Source organism: Purpureocillium takamizusanense, chromosome 6 (genome assembly GCF_022605165.1).
Source record: "Purpureocillium takamizusanense chromosome 6, complete sequence".
Classification (NCBI taxonomy): domain Eukaryota; kingdom Fungi; phylum Ascomycota; class Sordariomycetes; order Hypocreales; family Ophiocordycipitaceae; genus Purpureocillium; species Purpureocillium takamizusanense.
In genome coordinates this window covers 1,511,185-1,525,966 of record NC_063073.1, presented here as the reverse complement: position 1 = coordinate 1,525,966, position 14,782 = coordinate 1,511,185, and the positions used below count along the sequence as shown (strand labels likewise).

At 60.5% G+C, this 14,782-nt stretch overlaps 3 protein-coding genes across 3 annotated transcripts; 1 reads left to right on the top strand and 2 right to left on the bottom strand.

The window, feature by feature from the left end:
• The first annotated feature begins 1,002 nt into the window (after window positions 1-1,002).
• JDV02_006943 (uncharacterized protein) lies at window positions 1,003-3,474 on the top strand. The gene is made up of 4 exons (XM_047988380.1): window positions 1,003-1,687; window positions 1,791-1,837; window positions 1,900-2,784; window positions 2,864-3,474. The coding sequence occupies exons 1-4, from the start codon at window positions 1,523-1,525 to the stop codon at window positions 2,892-2,894; spliced, it is 1,128 nt and encodes a 375-aa protein (XP_047844375.1). The 5' UTR covers window positions 1,003-1,522; the 3' UTR covers window positions 2,895-3,474.
• Window positions 3,346-6,964, bottom strand: JDV02_006942 (uncharacterized protein). Its single transcript, XM_047988379.1, has 4 exons — window positions 5,899-6,964; window positions 5,474-5,670; window positions 3,956-5,032; window positions 3,346-3,794 (listed from the first exon to the last, which is right to left on the bottom strand). The coding sequence occupies exons 1-4, from the start codon at window positions 6,119-6,121 to the stop codon at window positions 3,675-3,677; spliced, it is 1,617 nt and encodes a 538-aa protein (XP_047844374.1). The 5' UTR covers window positions 6,122-6,964; the 3' UTR covers window positions 3,346-3,674.
• A 2,753-nt stretch (window positions 6,965-9,717) lies between these two features.
• Window positions 9,718-13,991, bottom strand: JDV02_006941 (uncharacterized protein). The gene is made up of 3 exons (XM_047988378.1): window positions 12,712-13,991; window positions 10,725-12,641; window positions 9,718-10,647 (listed from the first exon to the last, which is right to left on the bottom strand). Exons 1-3 carry the CDS (start codon window positions 12,876-12,878, stop codon window positions 10,365-10,367), a joined length of 2,367 nt encoding a protein of 788 aa, XP_047844373.1. The 5' UTR covers window positions 12,879-13,991; the 3' UTR covers window positions 9,718-10,364.
• Between the last annotated feature and the right edge of the window lie 791 nt (window positions 13,992-14,782).

The window sequence follows — 14,782 nt, the reverse complement described above, 5'->3', positions numbered from 1 at the left end:
GCCTCGAAAAAAGTCCCATGGTGGACAGCGAGCATGGTTTGTTTGGCGGATGGATGTATGGAGGAATGAGACGACGCACCGGACCGTGGCACAAGTCCCTACCTGCGCTCGCATCTGTTGATTGATGGCTACTACTAACCTAGCTCCGTGCTTCGCCATGTCGGTTAGGTTCACCCGATGCTGACGGCAGCCAATGCTGACGACCGCCGATGCTACGTACATGCAGCTGCTCGCGGCGAAGAAGGCATTGATGAGTTGCATCTGGTCAGGCGTCGCATCACGGCTGCAATGCTGCCTCCCCGCGCCTGGGCTCGACAAGGAGGGAGGAGGGAGGAGCCTTTTCTCTCTCTCCACCCACCCACTCACCCACCCAATTGTCCGACACACACGCACACACACACCGTGACACCCCCTAGAAGACCCTGGACGTCTCCCCCCCCCCCCTTCTTCTGATGTCATGTCGCCAACTGGCAGCTGCCGTAATACCTACTAGGTAGCTCTTGGCAGGCGTGGGCCACCGCGGTTGGAAGAGGATGGACCGATCCATCAATGAATGGACCGCGCGCCCGCCGTCAGGACCAGGGGATGATGGTCTCTTCTAACGTCTGTACCAAGTACATACTGTACTATCCAGGGACCCCCTCCCTTCCCTCCGAGGACTGTGCTGGCCTCCGCTGTTGCAACCGAGGGCAGGCCCTGCCGTGTTTCTCGTCGGCGATGCGCGCTCACCCGCCCGGGCGCACGGCACCCGGAACTCCTCCAGAGTCCAGAGTGCCGTCCGTGATCGACTCGCAAGTCCGTATTCCCCCACGGGCGACGCATCATCGCCGTGTCGCCCCCTTCTATTCGTCCTCCCACCCACAGCAGGCGCTTCTTCAGGCCCCGCCTCGGACGGTACGGTTGACTTGATTGAACAAGGGTGGACTGAATGGAAAGGCGCGCGACCAACAAACCTGGGCAAGCGCACCACATATTCGTACTTCGTACTGTACTTCGTACTGAGGTGTACCTACCTTACCTTACGTACATGGTCCGCACCCAACAGCGCATGCACACGCCAGACGCACCCGCGCGGGACTCGCTAAACGTTTGGCCGATGGACCCTTGCTTTCGCGCGCAGCTGCTGCCACCAAGTACGAAGTACCTGCAACAAGCACGGACGATAATGCAACAAAACTTGTTGGCAAACTGAACCCCTCCCATCCCTCCCCCAGTCCGCCGCGTGGCTTGACGTCTGGCCGCATGTGCCCTCCGTCGGATGGGTGTTTTATCATTCATACCTTACCTTGCTAGTTACCTACCTTATGCACTTAGTGCGGATACATAAGCCTAGGAGCGCTGGCTGCTGTTTGACGACCGTCGAGCGATCCGCCTCGCCGCCCTGCCGTTCCCTGCCCTGCCCGACCGGGCTCCTGCAAACCCTCCGTCAGCTCTTTTCTTCTTCTTCGTGGCTTGTCGTGAAACGACACATAAGACAGCCTTGCGTTGCCCGCGGAGGCCATGCCCACCGCTCGCGCCGGCCATGTCCAGCCCCAAACCGCCGTCTAGGGGCAGCACCGCAAAGTCGTCGCCCACGTCGGCCCAGCGCGCCTCGCCGCCTCCAAACAGGACCTCACCAACGCCCGCGCCCGAGGCTGACCCGTCCAGTCCGTCTCCGGAGCCCCCGATCAACACGCAGATCCCCTTTGTACGTCTCTTCTTCTTCTTCCTCCTCATCATCTCCCGAGGTGAACAGTGATGGGGGTGGCCCGGATACGTTGCGCCGGCTTACCACGATGTGTTCCCGCTAGAATGACCACGATGACGATGCCGACTCTGCTATCGATGACGACGGAAGGTGAGGAGTGGGAAACATATCCAGGACGTGTGCCCTCCGTACGCTGACGCACATCGATGCAGCGTCTACTCTTCCACGGCCTCCCTCTCTGAGAGCATCTTTGACTACCGTAGCATCCACGGGCGCACATTTCAAAATTCCAAGACGACTGAGTACTGGGGCCCCAACGACGACCGGCAGAACAATGGCCTTGACATCGCCCACCACTTCATGGTGATGCTCAAGGGCGATCGGCTCTTCGACGCCCCCGTCCACCGTCCCAAGCGCGTCCTCGACGTCGGCACCGGCACCGGCATCTGGGCCATCGACATGGCCGACGCCTACCCGTCGGCCGAAATCATCGGCACCGACATCTCGCCCATTCAGCCTACCTGGGTGCCACCCAACTGCATCTTTCACATCGAGGATGCCCAGCTAGAGTGGACCTACAACCCGGAGAGCTTCGACTTCGTCCACGTGCGCACCCTCTACGGCAGCATCAGCGACTGGGCCGAGTTCTACCGCCAAGCTTTCCGCGCCCTCGAGCCTGGCGGCTGGTTCGAGGACTTTGAGATCAACATCCACCTACACAGCGACGTTCCCGAGGTGCGTGACGACCCGGAGCACATCTTCAAGCGCTGGGCCAAGGTCTTTTGGGAGGGTGGTGACCGTATCAACCGTACCCTGCGCATCGCCAACAACGGCACCATGCGCAAGCTCATCCTCGAGGCTGGCTTCACCGGCGTTGTTGAGCGCACCTACCAAGTTCCCGTCGGCTCCTGGAGCAGCGACCCCAAGATGAAGCAAATTGGCACCTACAACCTCGCCTTCATGGACGAGAGCCTCGAAGGCTTTGCGCTCTTTATTCTCAAGGAGATCATGGGCTGGAAGTATGAAGAGGTCCAGCTGTTTGTCATGGAGATGCGCAGGGCCATCCGCAACCCCCGCATCCGCCCTTACTATCTCATGTAAGTGACTCTGTACTACACACCACCCCTCCATGTTCCCCTGTGTAACTCGAGACGCTGAAATTGGGTTGCGCTTCAGGACGAACGTTCATGGCCAGAGACCAATGTAAGAAGCTTTCTGGGCTTCCCCACATCGCTGAACAGGGACAAGGAATGTGCATTATCGCCACGTGGGAGGGATGGCAGGGTGTCTTTTGAAAACGGCATTTGCTTCAACAGCGGGGCACGCTGAGGCGGTTGCTTCTATTGTTTGTGAGCGGCGGCGACGCACATGTTATTCGGGGGTGTCTTGGGCGGCGGCACGAGGAACGAGGGGCAGGCAAGGGCGAGTTCCCTAAATGCCTGTGACCTTGTGCCGATGCCACCATATCAAGCTTTTGCTTTGCGAGTAGCGGCACATGTGCAACGGACGCAAGCTTCCTGACACGACACGACGAGACGATCAATCAAGGAGCCCCTGGAAATTCCAGTCGCAATGACTGTTGGGAGTTTTAATAGTACTACTTGGGCTATACATCCTCATTCGGCATTAATACATCTCACGAGCGGCGGCACTCGGTTGCTCGAGCATCCCTGGGTGCTCCCCTAGTAGTAGTACAGTCCGTCGCAACGAATTTCAGTCGGCCAATCTTGACAGCGTAAATCGAGGAGCGAACAGCACGCCCTCTTTCACGAAACACAGCAACGCAGGGCTCCGCACGAAAAGATACAGACTGGACTGGGGTAAGAAAGGGGGAATCTGTTGGAGAAAGGGAGAAAGAAAAAGGACAGGGGAGTATCAAATCCAAGGTAGGGACAACGCTAGCACCACACAAGAGGCGAAAAACTCGCCACAAAAACGCACGCTTGCGACGACAGCCGCGCGCAAAACCAAGAAGATGAGAGATTGATTATTGCCGCCGCTCGGTGACGTGCACCCACATGTCGGAGATGACGAAGAGGCCGAGGGTGTTGCGCGCGTCCCACGGCTTGGTGGGGTGGACGAGCGTCATGTCGAAGTTGCGCATGAGCTGGAGAGCAAACGGGGGGTCAGCACTGCATGAGAAGCTCTGGCTTGACGCTTATTGCGTGTTCGTTTATCGATCGTCGGTTACTTCTGGGCGGCAGTAGTGACGACGACGACGACGACAACAACGACAACGGCAACGGCAACGGCGACAACAAAACTCACCTCAAAAATAGTCTTTGCCAGCTCGAGCTGGGCGACGGGCTTGCCCAGGCACTGGTACTTGCCGTGGCCAAAGACGAGGTCGTTTGTGCGCAGCATGAGGGCGTGGCGGTCCGGGTCCTCGGCGGCGGCGGCGAGCCAGCGCTCCGGGCGGAACGCCTTTGCGTCGGGCCCGTAGATGGCCTCGCTGTGGTGCATGGCGTAGGCCGAGTAGCCGATGGAGGCGCCGCCGGGGAGGAAGACGGGGCGGTGGCCGTCGACGAGGACGGTGTCGCCGCCCGGGGGCACGTCGCGGGCGAAGATGTTGACGGCGGGCGGCCAGACGCGCAGGGCCTCGCGGATGACGGCCTGCAGGTAGGGCAGGCGCTTGGCCTGCGCGAGGGAGATGATGGCCGCGTCCTCGAGGCCGTAGGCGGCGACGGCGTCGTCGACCTCGCGCTGGAGGCGGGCGTAGACGCGCGGGTTGGTGACGACGTGCAGCAGGGCGCCGCGGATGCCCGTCGACGTGGTGTCGGAGCCGGCGATGATTTGCTCGAGGGCCTCGGAGCGCAGCTCGTCGCCGGCGAGCCCGTGGCGCATGAACGACGCGAGCATATCGGAGCGCTTACTGTCACCGTTACTGTGACCGTCACCCGCGGCGGCGATGGCGGCGCCGTTTGTCTTCTTCTCCTTCTCCTCCTCGGCGGCGCGGGCATCGACGCGACGAAAGCACGCGGCCATCATGCGGCCGAAGCCGCTCCCGTCGCGGGGGCTGGGGGCGATGAGGCGGCCGAGGAGGGGCGCGTGGGCGAGCCACGAGAGGCCGAGGGCGAGGGCGGCGTTGGCGGCGCGCAGGCCGTCCTCGCTGGAGCGCAGGTAGCCGTCGATGTCGGCGTCGGAGGCGAGCATGCCGAAGGGGCGGCCGAGCCCGACGCCCGAGATGACGTCGAGGGTGAAGAACTGCACCTTTTCGCCGAGGTCGAGGGGCACGCCGGCGCGCTCGGGCGCGGCGGACGCGTACTTGGCGCGGATGAGGGCGAGGAACTCGGCGATGCGCTCGTCGATGGAGGACTCGAGGTGGAGGTTTTCGCGGCCCGAGTACTATGTAGCGGGGAAAGGGTGATGGATGGGTTCATGGTCAGCTTTTACACTTTCGACCTGCGGCCTCTTCCCCCCGGGATGAGGGATGAATGGACGAACGAATGAATGATGAGCGGAAGGCCCCTCTCAACCGTGATAAGTCAACTAGGAACCCATGTCCCGGTCCGCTTCCATAAACTTGCTTTCATAAACACGCATATGACATATACACATCATATATATGCATGGGTGCACTGGAGCAAACACCGTAGCAGTGGTGATATATATGCAGGGCCGAGTTAAACCACCGCATCAATAAGTATGGTGATGGCAAGGGGGGCCGGCCCCATGCATGAACCACGGCACAAGGAACAAACAAACAAGGAAAGGGAAAAAAAAAGAAAGGAAAAAGAAAGGAAGAGAAACAAACAAGAAACAACAAACAAAAACAGGGCCACCTACCCCTGGAGCCATCTGCTTCCGCCGGAAGTCGTGCTTGGCCACGTCCGTCTGCGAAAAGACATTGTCCCTCCGGTGCTCGATGCGGCAGGCGTTGTAGTACCAGGCGGAGCGCTTATACCCAGCCTTGGTGTTGACGTGAGCCCAGACGTCGGGCGACGACGTGACGAGCACGTTGGGAGCCACCCGCGCGATGGGACCTTTTTCGCTCCAAACCCAAACCATCAGCTTAAAGGGGGATCTTCTTGGGGGAGGTTTTTTTTCTGGTTTCCATCCCTGGAATGAGAGCAGAACAAGTCTTCCCCGGAAATGTCCCCGGCCATACCACCCAACCGGGCAGCAAAGATGTACAACTCTGTATATATATATCCAAGACGGACCATGGGGGGAAAAGAAAATCGAAAGTAAAGGAGGCGAGTGGCGCTTACCGTACTTCTCGTTGGCCTCCTCGTACCACTCGTGGCATCGATTCTGCAGCATGGCCATGCTGTGCGGCCAGTTGGAGACGCCCGTCCAGCGCGGGCCGCCGAACTGTCGCAGCCGGAGGTATGCGGCGGCGCATCGAACGGTCAGCAGGGTCACGACGGCGAGCGCGGCGACGACGGCGGCGAAGGCCGGGTCGGGGCCCGTCAGCGCGGCGAGCAGCCCCATGGCCGAAGGGGGGGGGGGGGCGGACGTTGGACGACGGACGTGGTTGTTGGGACGGGACGGGACGGGACGGAGACGGGGACGGGGACCGGGTCGGCAGGTGTGGGGGCGTGTGTGTGTGTGTGTGTGTGTGCGGACACGGTAGCGGACCCGGGGTTGTGTTGTTGGTCGTCCCGAACACGGCACGGAACAAAAACACGGGTGAGGGAATGGGGGAGGGGGATGAAGCGGGCAGAGAGAAACGAGGCGAACACGAGAGACGACGGGGAGAGAAGAGGCAAGATGCGGGACAGGATCCCCCCTGACGGGGACGGGGTTAAGACAGGTTAGGAAAACAACAGTGAGAGAGATCGCGCACGAGAGAGAGAGATAGAGAGAGAGAGAGACAAGATGAGCTAGGCAAAGAAAGGGGGCACCGAAAGGCGCGGCGCGGGCACGCTAAATTGGGGGGCGACGACGCCGTCCATCCAAGACCCCGTCGAGCGGGAGCATCCGCCTGGGCGACGACCCTTCTGGGGGGGATAGACAGATAGACAGACAGGCTGCGGCCGCCCGCCCAGGAGAGGGAGGGAGGCAGGCGCCAGCATGACGGGCAGCGGGCGGCTCCACGGGACATGAATGCTCGCGCGGACGGGACGATGGGTCCATCCCGTGAGGAGGGAGAGAGAGAGTCCTTTTTGTTGGATGAATGAGGGGCGGATGGGGACGGTTGTTGAACGATCTACTACTACTACTGCACGTGCTTAAGTGCTGATGAGGAAACGGGCGGACGGTGGAACATGGAAAATGGGAGTTTGTGGATGATGACAAGAGAGGTGAGTGCGTGAGGGCTTCGCTGCGTGTTTGGATGCTGGCTTTGCTTGCTTGCTTGCTTGCTCGCTTGCATGCTGGACGGCTCGCTTGACGGCCTCCTGCGAGCGAGGTGTCCTTGCATTACACGTACAGCATGTCGAGAGAGCGCGCCCAGCCCGGGTCCCCCTCCCACTTGCGCGGGTTCTAACGTAGTAGAAGAGTGATGTCACGGTCCCGAGGGCGGGATAAGCACGCCGGAAGCGACGGGGGGAGGGGGTGGAATGCGTGGCGAGGCGCAAGAAAAAGGCAGATTAAAAAGACAAAAAGACGTGTCACTAAGCCAGCGCCCCGTCTTCTCGGGAGGGGAACAAATGAAGGGGGGGGGGTGGGGGGCGCGTATGGAAGGACGATGGACAGGGCCGGGGGTGTGGGAGGCTGGGGCAAGAAGGGAAGCGTCAAGGGTCAAGCGAAGCGAGCTGATAAACAGAGCAGAAACAAGAGAGGAAGAACAAAAAACACGCCCCCCGGAGAGGACGGAGCAGCGGAGCTACTCTGACGGAGTACAAGACTAGCTTCACGTCGCGGACGAGCTCCTGCTGATGAGCATTAGTAGTTCTCCACCTGGTGGTCGTGGGCGAATCGAATAGGTACCAAGCGGGGGGGGGGAAGGAATGAACAGATGAACCAGAGACGGGAGACATGCGGTCGAGCTAGCGGTAGTAGCAGCAGTAGCAGTAACAGTAGCCCATCTTGTTGCAGTTCCGAGGAGAAAAAGAGTCCGGTCCGGTCCTGTCGGTGGTTGAGGGTTGGTGCTGACTCGACTCGGCTTGACTTTTGTTGGTGCCTCGTTGTAACTAATAATTGGGTAACGTTAATTGGTACCGGTGAGACTGACTGGGTGCTACCCAAGTTAATCAATAGACAGTCCTGCGTCGACGTCGGGCCCCGTTGTCGGCCGGTGGTGTCTCATTGCGGCATTGAGACGCATGGAGGCACGGCCGACAGGCGGGTTGTCTCTCTGGCTCTGGCTCTGGCGGGATTGATGATGGCGATGGCGATGGCGATGGCGATGGTCCACCCACCCCCCATCCTTTGGCTTCCTGCTGATGCGTTCATGTTGTGCTTCCCCCCAGGCCCTCCCGTCTGCCGTCTGCCGCCTGCCGCCTGCCGCCTGCCGCCTGCCGGCCACCCTCAACTCCTCCCGCCTTCCCGTCTCACGGACGAGACTTTGTACGATGACGGGCACGGGAATGTGGCGGCACCGCATACATGGTATGTACTGACTACATGCCGTCCGTGGAAGTGTGTGCGGTCGTGATGGTGGTGGTGGTGGTGATGGTGCGTCGCAATTGGAGCCCTGCAGCCGCGACGGTTGGAAAAACGTGGCCGCGCAACCAACCAACAAAAAAGGGCTCTGCCTGGAACAAGCAAACAAGCGCAAGACAAAAAGAAAAGGCAAAAAATGAAGGACCCGTTGGGCCGTTGCAGAGTCGGGGAGACAGACAGACAGGCGCCCCCTCCGGTCCAGCGGGTCGGGAATCCGCCCGTCCGCCTGTCTGATTGGTTGGTTAGCGACGCTGGTGGTCCACAACCCTCCCTGCACGTGCATGACAGGAGAGTGATGGTCCATCCATCCATCCATCCACCCCCATGTGGCCTCTGTGTGTGGTGTGTGTGTGTGTGTGTGTGTGTGTGTGTTGGCTGGCCGCCCGGGGGGTGGTGACCTGATATTTCCTTCAACGGATGGACGGGAAGCACGGACACGCACGCGAGCCGCCGCACCGGGACGGCGCAGCGTCCCAAAATGCCTGCAGTGCGATGCGATGCGGTGCAGTGCGGCAAACCGATCAAGTGCCGGGCCAACACGCATAAATTCTTGCTGTTTCGAGGCGGCACTACGTAACTAGAGGTACGTAGGGCGTGTCGCGGACGCTGTGCGACCATCACGTATTGTACTGTAGGTGCGCCTTGCCAGCACAGTACGAGCACAAAGGACGGAATACACACACATGCCTACATAGGAACCTACCTACATGCCCGGTGTACAATAACTGAGGAGCATGTTTCTCCTTGCTGGCCTTTTGGCGTTTTCCCCTTCGGCCTTGCGTAGAGGGCGCCCGCTATTGAAGGTGTACAGGACGACCCCCATGATGGCTACCGGGCGACTCTTTTACATGCATGGCCTTGACACCCCACGTACGCAAGCTGTATAAAACGACCTAAACGTAGCGGAAACCCCCCCTTTAAAGAAGATACTTAAGGGAGGGGGGGACAGCAGGCGCCAAAAGTGCGCATACTATAGCATCCTGTGAGGTATATAGCCCGCACGCACGCACGTACGCACGCGTTGCATATGCCCCTTCCTCCCTACCTACAGGCAAACAAGTAACGACCCTAGACGCCAATGACTCGCTACCAGGTACTATACTTCCTCCCTACCTACCGATAACGGTTCTTCGTCCGCGCTGGGACACAAACCTATAGTATAGCAAAGGGGAGCGCGGGCGCGCAATCGCGCTGCCACGTTGCTCTGCTTCCGCGCCTGCTGTCTGCGCCTGGAGCACGGATCCCAACAAGGCCCCTTGCCTACATACAATGTAATGTAATGTAGTACACACATACATACTACTACGCGAATAGGTAACACAACAGCAGCCTTGAACGTGCAGCAGACGGAAGAGAGAAAAAAAGGCATTGCAAGCAAACGAGGCACCACCCTTGGGCCCCCCCCTCCCCCTCGTTCCATTATCGGGGGTGAGAGCGGCTCGTCAGTCAACAAGGTGCGCGTGCAGGCAGTGAGTGGCAGGGTGCGGTACGGAAGGTTACGCAATACGTTTACCTCCTAACTGCAGGTGGGCTGCAGCTGCAGCTGCGGCTTCGCTGTGGTTCTTGGCAAGGTGTAACAACAACAGCAGAGGGCGGCAGCGGTGCTTCCAATTCGGATGCAGCAAAACTATACAATACTACTTGCATTGTACTGATTCGCGTGTAATAGGTATAGATGGGGGATAAGTTGTACATTAGTAGGTAGGTAGGCCCCGTTATGGAGACAAGTCAGCACACTCGGGTCCTTTCTCCCTACCCATGCCGCTCCGACGAAGCCTCTCATACTGCTTGATAATCAAGGTAGTACTAGTAGCACACCTCCCCAGCCCTTGCGGTGCCTACTTTATGTAGTAAGTGACGTGTTGGACTCACGGACAAGGCAGCACCGATGCTGCGCCCCCTCCCAAGCATGCACGGTCCGACACCCTTGCCCATCGCGATAGCCATTGAATTCCGAGACGAGTGCTTCGTCATTGATGCATCTAAATGAGATTTGGTATCCAACGCCTAGTCATGAGCAACTGGTCGTACACATGCAAACTAAAATCAAAACCCCGCCCCGCCTCGTCTCAACGAGACGTCCCGTGACTTGTCATCAACGTTGCTGGGTGGCATTTACGCCGCTTGTCTAGCTGAACGGCGACGCGTACCCGAGCCAGTCCGCCTCCGGGTCCGGAACAGCTGGTCCGCCGTTCCGCATGGCCTCTGGCCCGTAGCCCTGCGGTTGAAGCAGGATGCTCGTCTGCCCGCCCGCCATGCTCCGCGGCGCCGGCTCCGCTACCTTGGGGTAGTTGAAAAAGTCAAACACGTCAATGTTGTCGAGCTCGCTCAGCGATACCGACTGCGATGACGTCTCGTCCAGGCCCGAGCGCCGCGTCGCCGATGTGAGCCCCACGAGGTCGTATGCGCTCCTGTCATGGGCGGGTTCGTCAGCACAGGAGCGTCGAGGACCGACGCAAAGCGCATCGATGCAGAATAGAGAGCTTACCTTCTCATGACGACATACGGCACCTCGCTCTGTCGGCCCTTCTGCATCACCCGTGCCAGGATCCGTGCGTAGTTGTTGGCCACCTCCCAGTACTGCCCCACGTACGTCAGGATGTCAATGAAGAAGTCAATCTTGCCGTCCACGGGGCAGCCCATGGCCGAGGCGTGCACGATGAGCAGCCGCGCCGCCGTCCACAGCGAAAACGCAAACGGCGGCCCCACCAGGTCCAGCCCGTTGGCCTCGTAGACGTCCTGTGTGATGTCGCGGAGGCTCTGCACCGCCGACACGCACCGCTGCATGGCGTAGTGCGACGGAACGAAGATGTGAGATCGCACCGTCGGGTACGCCGCCGACGAGTGCAGCCGTACCACCGACGTCACGTACGCGCTATGCAGCATGAACCAGTTGGCCACGCGACTGGCCGGGTCCGAGTGGCAGAGCGCCGAGATGCGGCTGTACTCGCTCGGCAGGCTTTGGAGCCAGTTGTCCAGCGCCGAGTCCAGCGACCTGTATGTGTTGCGCCACCCGGCCATGTCTGTCGACGACGTCACGTCTATGGGCGTCTTGAGAAAGTCGTGTACCTGGCTCAGGATGCGTAGTATCTCGCAGTGGTACGAGAAGCTGCCCAGGTTCTCGGGCTTGCCGACTGTGTACCTCGTCCCGCCGTGGCCGTCCGGTGCCGAGTCCAACGAGCCAGTCTCCACAGGCACGTTTCTCGAGAACAGGTCGTACGAGCACGGCAGCATGCGCTTCATCCTCTTGTCGTCGAGCATGAAATCGAACGTCGTCGTCGCGACTGTCGCGTACCGGTCCAAAAGGTACACCATCCAGCATAGCCTCCGCCGACCTTCGTCCTCGATCCAAGACTCAGGCTGACCGACTGTGACCCGTCGCACTGAGCCCGTGTGTGGCAAGTCCTCCTCTCCCGCCGAGAGGTACATGCTGTTCTCTTCCCAGAGGTCCAGGTGCCGTACGTTTTGTGCCAGTAGGGATAGTAGGTTCCACCCTCGCGGGCCGTTGGACGTGCCCAGTTCATCGAGCGATAGGATGACGAGTGCCTTGAGCGCCGCGACGCTGACGTGCTCCATGGCGTATATCATGACAGTATTTTTTGACACGGCGTGGTAATGGGCCCTCATCTCTGACGAGAGCCGTGCATCTTTGAGGAACCGCAGCGTCGTCGCTACGATGGCATGCAGGAGTATGCGGTCGACCTCGCTCTGTGATGTCGATCCAAAGAACACGCCAAACGTTGTCTTGCGGTCCAGGATCGGGCACCACGTGTTGCAGTGCTTAAAGTAGAGGTCGACCAGCGTGTAGATCATGTCGTGTGGCGGGAGGTCCGAACCGCCGGAGAGCGACGAAGAGCCCGCTCGCATCGGAGGTCCTCGAGGCATGTGGTTCGTCCCGTTGTAAGGAGACGACTCTCCGCCCGCGCCCGCGCCGCCCATGGACATGCCCGCCGGAGGTCCTTGCACGGACGAGCGAGGGCCGCCTCGCATCCCATCTTGGCTCTCGGCACCCTGCCATGAGGGGCTGGAGAATGCCACCGGCGTCCTGCCTGGAATGATGGGGGTACCGGCCGGGACACCTACCGGTCTCCGCGTCGCGGGCCCCTCAGGCTGAGGCGGGAAGCCATCAGCCTGCGAAGCGTTGGGGTTGCTGATGGAGGGTGACAGCGTCTGCTGCGACGGGCTCGCGTGGTCGTGAGCGATGTGGTCCTCGACACGGCGCCATAGCGTCTGCAGGAGGGCATCAACGCGGTTCACCTTGGTCTCGAGCTCGAGGGTGAAGCCGATGCGACTGCCAGGCTTCTGCCTCTCGAGGTAGACGCAGGTACGGTTGTGGCGGGCACACCAGGAGCAAGCAGGCTCAGCCCTATCACACTTGACTTTGCGGGCCTTGCATAGCTCGCATCTTGACGCCGAGGCCGTGTCAGTCGGGCCACGTTGATGCGAGATAAGGGAAGGGGGGCAAGGGGCCTTACGATGTCTTCTGATACTTGGTCCTCTTCCTCTTGTTGCCGGCAGCGGCAGTAGAGGCGGGTCCGTTGTGCGAGGTTTCATCGCCGCTCGACCCGCCCTCGTCGTGACTGAAGCCCGAGGTGGCCTCGTCCTCGGCCATGGGTACCGGAGGTGCATTTGACGCAACCATGGCTATTCCATGATCCGTACGGTACAGTGCAGTACTCCGTAATGCGAAGAGAAACAAACTCCACACTGGGCGGCCCCCCCTTTTCTGCTGAGGTAAGGGTTCTAATGGGCCTCAGAGCTGGGCTTGCCGTTTGACACCGACGGGGTGGTGATGATGATTCAGTGCGTGTGGACTGGGTCCGGGGACTCGTCGGTGTTTCTGGGATGGGGCTCCGTTTATAAGGGACGCTTTGCGAAACCGGGTTCGCCTCTCCTAAGAACTCGACGTCGGCGATGCTGGCACTGGTCGCCTCGTTTCCAATTGCGGCTGGAGTGGTGGAGGGGAGGAGCGTGGTGGTTGGGTGGTGACGGCCCTGTCCTGCCCTACGATGGTGGACGTCGGGGGGCCGCGATCGCTGAAGGTACCCGCGGAGGAGCGCCGAACCACGCCGCAGCAGGCAATCTCTAACCTTAGCACCCGCTGGCGGGTTAGGGATCGCAAACCGCTGCGCCGTGGGGGTGGGAGCCCAGCACCACCGTTGCGCCACCAAGAGGCAACCCGGAGGGTGAGGTGAGAAGGCAGGCAGCACGTGTGCAGGCTGCGATGCAATCCCTGTCGCGGAGGCGGGCGTCTGGAGCTGGGAATAAACGACGCTCGGTGTCGCTCGGCCGACTGCGCAGGCCAACTGCGAGGCGGACGTCGCCAGTGTCGGGGGTGGTGCCACCGAAGAGGAGCGAGAGCACGTTGCCTGACCTGATGTGATGTTTTCCTTATCTCTTTGTTGCGTGTGCGACGTGCCCACAGCACGCCTTCCTTCGGTCTGCTGCGCGACGGGTTTCTTTTTTATCTATCGCCTGCGGTGCCGACAATAAAAACGTGGTCGCGTCGCCGCCGTTGTCCTCTCTTCTTGCGTCCGTGTCTCTGGTCCGGGTTTGTGGCAGCGGAGTCCGGCCCACCGGCAGCTTTTCTTCGCCGTCACCCTTCTTCGCCCTTCTCTGGCCTGGTACTTACCGACTCAGTCTCGCCCGAACTAAGACAAGGTCGATCCTCGAGTGGCGCGTGCGTGCATGCGTGCGTGAGTGCGGGGAAGCCGGCAACAGCGATGAGAAAAAGCGAGACGATGGATGAGAGAGGGAAGGCACTGTGCTGGGATGAGATTGAGTGGCGTCGTCCGGGCAAGTGAAGAGTCGAGTGGAAGTGGCGGCCCTAGCATCCTAGGTAGGTCCTCTGGCGGGCAGGCAAAAGTCCCGTTTCGGCAGCGCTTCCCCACTGCGATCGTCCACCCGGGCTGTCCGAGACAGCGTGCGCAGCGAGCGATCAGCGGCGCCGGGGGCAAGCCCGGGGAGGGGCGACACAACAGCGCAACCCCCCGAGGAACCATGCTCTCTAGCGCCGAAGGCCGCTAGAAGCCTTCCGCTGACTTGGCCGTTTTCCATGTTCCGTCCCGTCTCCAGCATGGATTGCAGTTGGCGCCTCTGCATGCATGGCGGCCGGCTGCGGCTGGGATGGGTGATGGTCAAGGCGTCCATCCAGTCCATCCCATGGCGCTGTGACGGAAGTGAGCGACGGCCCGCCCATCGTCGTCGATTGAACGCCCACGAGCACCTCGTCGACGACCTACGTTGCACTGTCCGCACCAACGCGTGACGCCATTGCGACCCGCGCGGCGCAGTGCTGCTCCTTTCTTCCACCTTGGCGAGCATCAAGCGTTAATATTATCCGGTCATTGTTGACCTGCGGCGTGGTTGACGACTACTGCGCTTTCTGCGCGGACGTGCAGGCTTCATTTCTGCGGTTCACAGGGGTTTCACCGCTTCGCAGCGTCCACGACGACCGTCAGAAGGCAAACTCGATATGCAGGTACGTTGGCAGCAGCAGCAGCCTCGGCTTGGACAGCGGGGTCGTCCCCCAAGTCATGCATGCTA

What these genes read in the sequence shown, in the direction of transcription:
- JDV02_006943 (XM_047988380.1), top strand. Translation starts at nt 1,523, where the DNA reads ATGTCCAGCCCCAAACCGCCGTCTAGGGGCAGCACCGCAAAGTCGTCG. An exon ending in TCAACACGCAGATCCCCTTT is followed by an intron (nt 1,688 to 1,790) that starts GTACGTCTCTTC and finishes TGTTCCCGCTAG; the next exon opens with AATGACCACGATGACGATGC. An exon ending in GCTATCGATGACGACGGAAG is followed by an intron (nt 1,838 to 1,899) that starts GTGAGGAGTGGG and finishes ACATCGATGCAG; the next exon opens with CGTCTACTCTTCCACGGCCT.
- JDV02_006942 (XM_047988379.1), bottom strand. Translation starts at nt 6,121, where the DNA reads ATGGGGCTGCTCGCCGCGCTGACGGGCCCCGACCCGGCCTTCGCCGCC. An exon ending in GGAGGCCAACGAGAAGTACG is followed by an intron (nt 5,671 to 5,898) that starts GTAAGCGCCACT and finishes GGAGCGAAAAAG; the next exon opens with GTCCCATCGCGCGGGTGGCT. An exon ending in GGAAGCAGATGGCTCCAGGG is followed by an intron (nt 5,033 to 5,473) that starts GTAGGTGGCCCT and finishes CCCGCTACATAG; the next exon opens with TACTCGGGCCGCGAAAACCT.
- JDV02_006941 (XM_047988378.1), bottom strand. Translation starts at nt 12,878, where the DNA reads ATGGTTGCGTCAAATGCACCTCCGGTACCCATGGCCGAGGACGAGGCC. An exon ending in ACCAAGTATCAGAAGACATC is followed by an intron (nt 12,642 to 12,711) that starts GTAAGGCCCCTT and finishes CTCGGCGTCAAG; the next exon opens with ATGCGAGCTATGCAAGGCCC. An exon ending in CCGTATGTCGTCATGAGAAG is followed by an intron (nt 10,648 to 10,724) that starts GTAAGCTCTCTA and finishes CGCCCATGACAG; the next exon opens with GAGCGCATACGACCTCGTGG.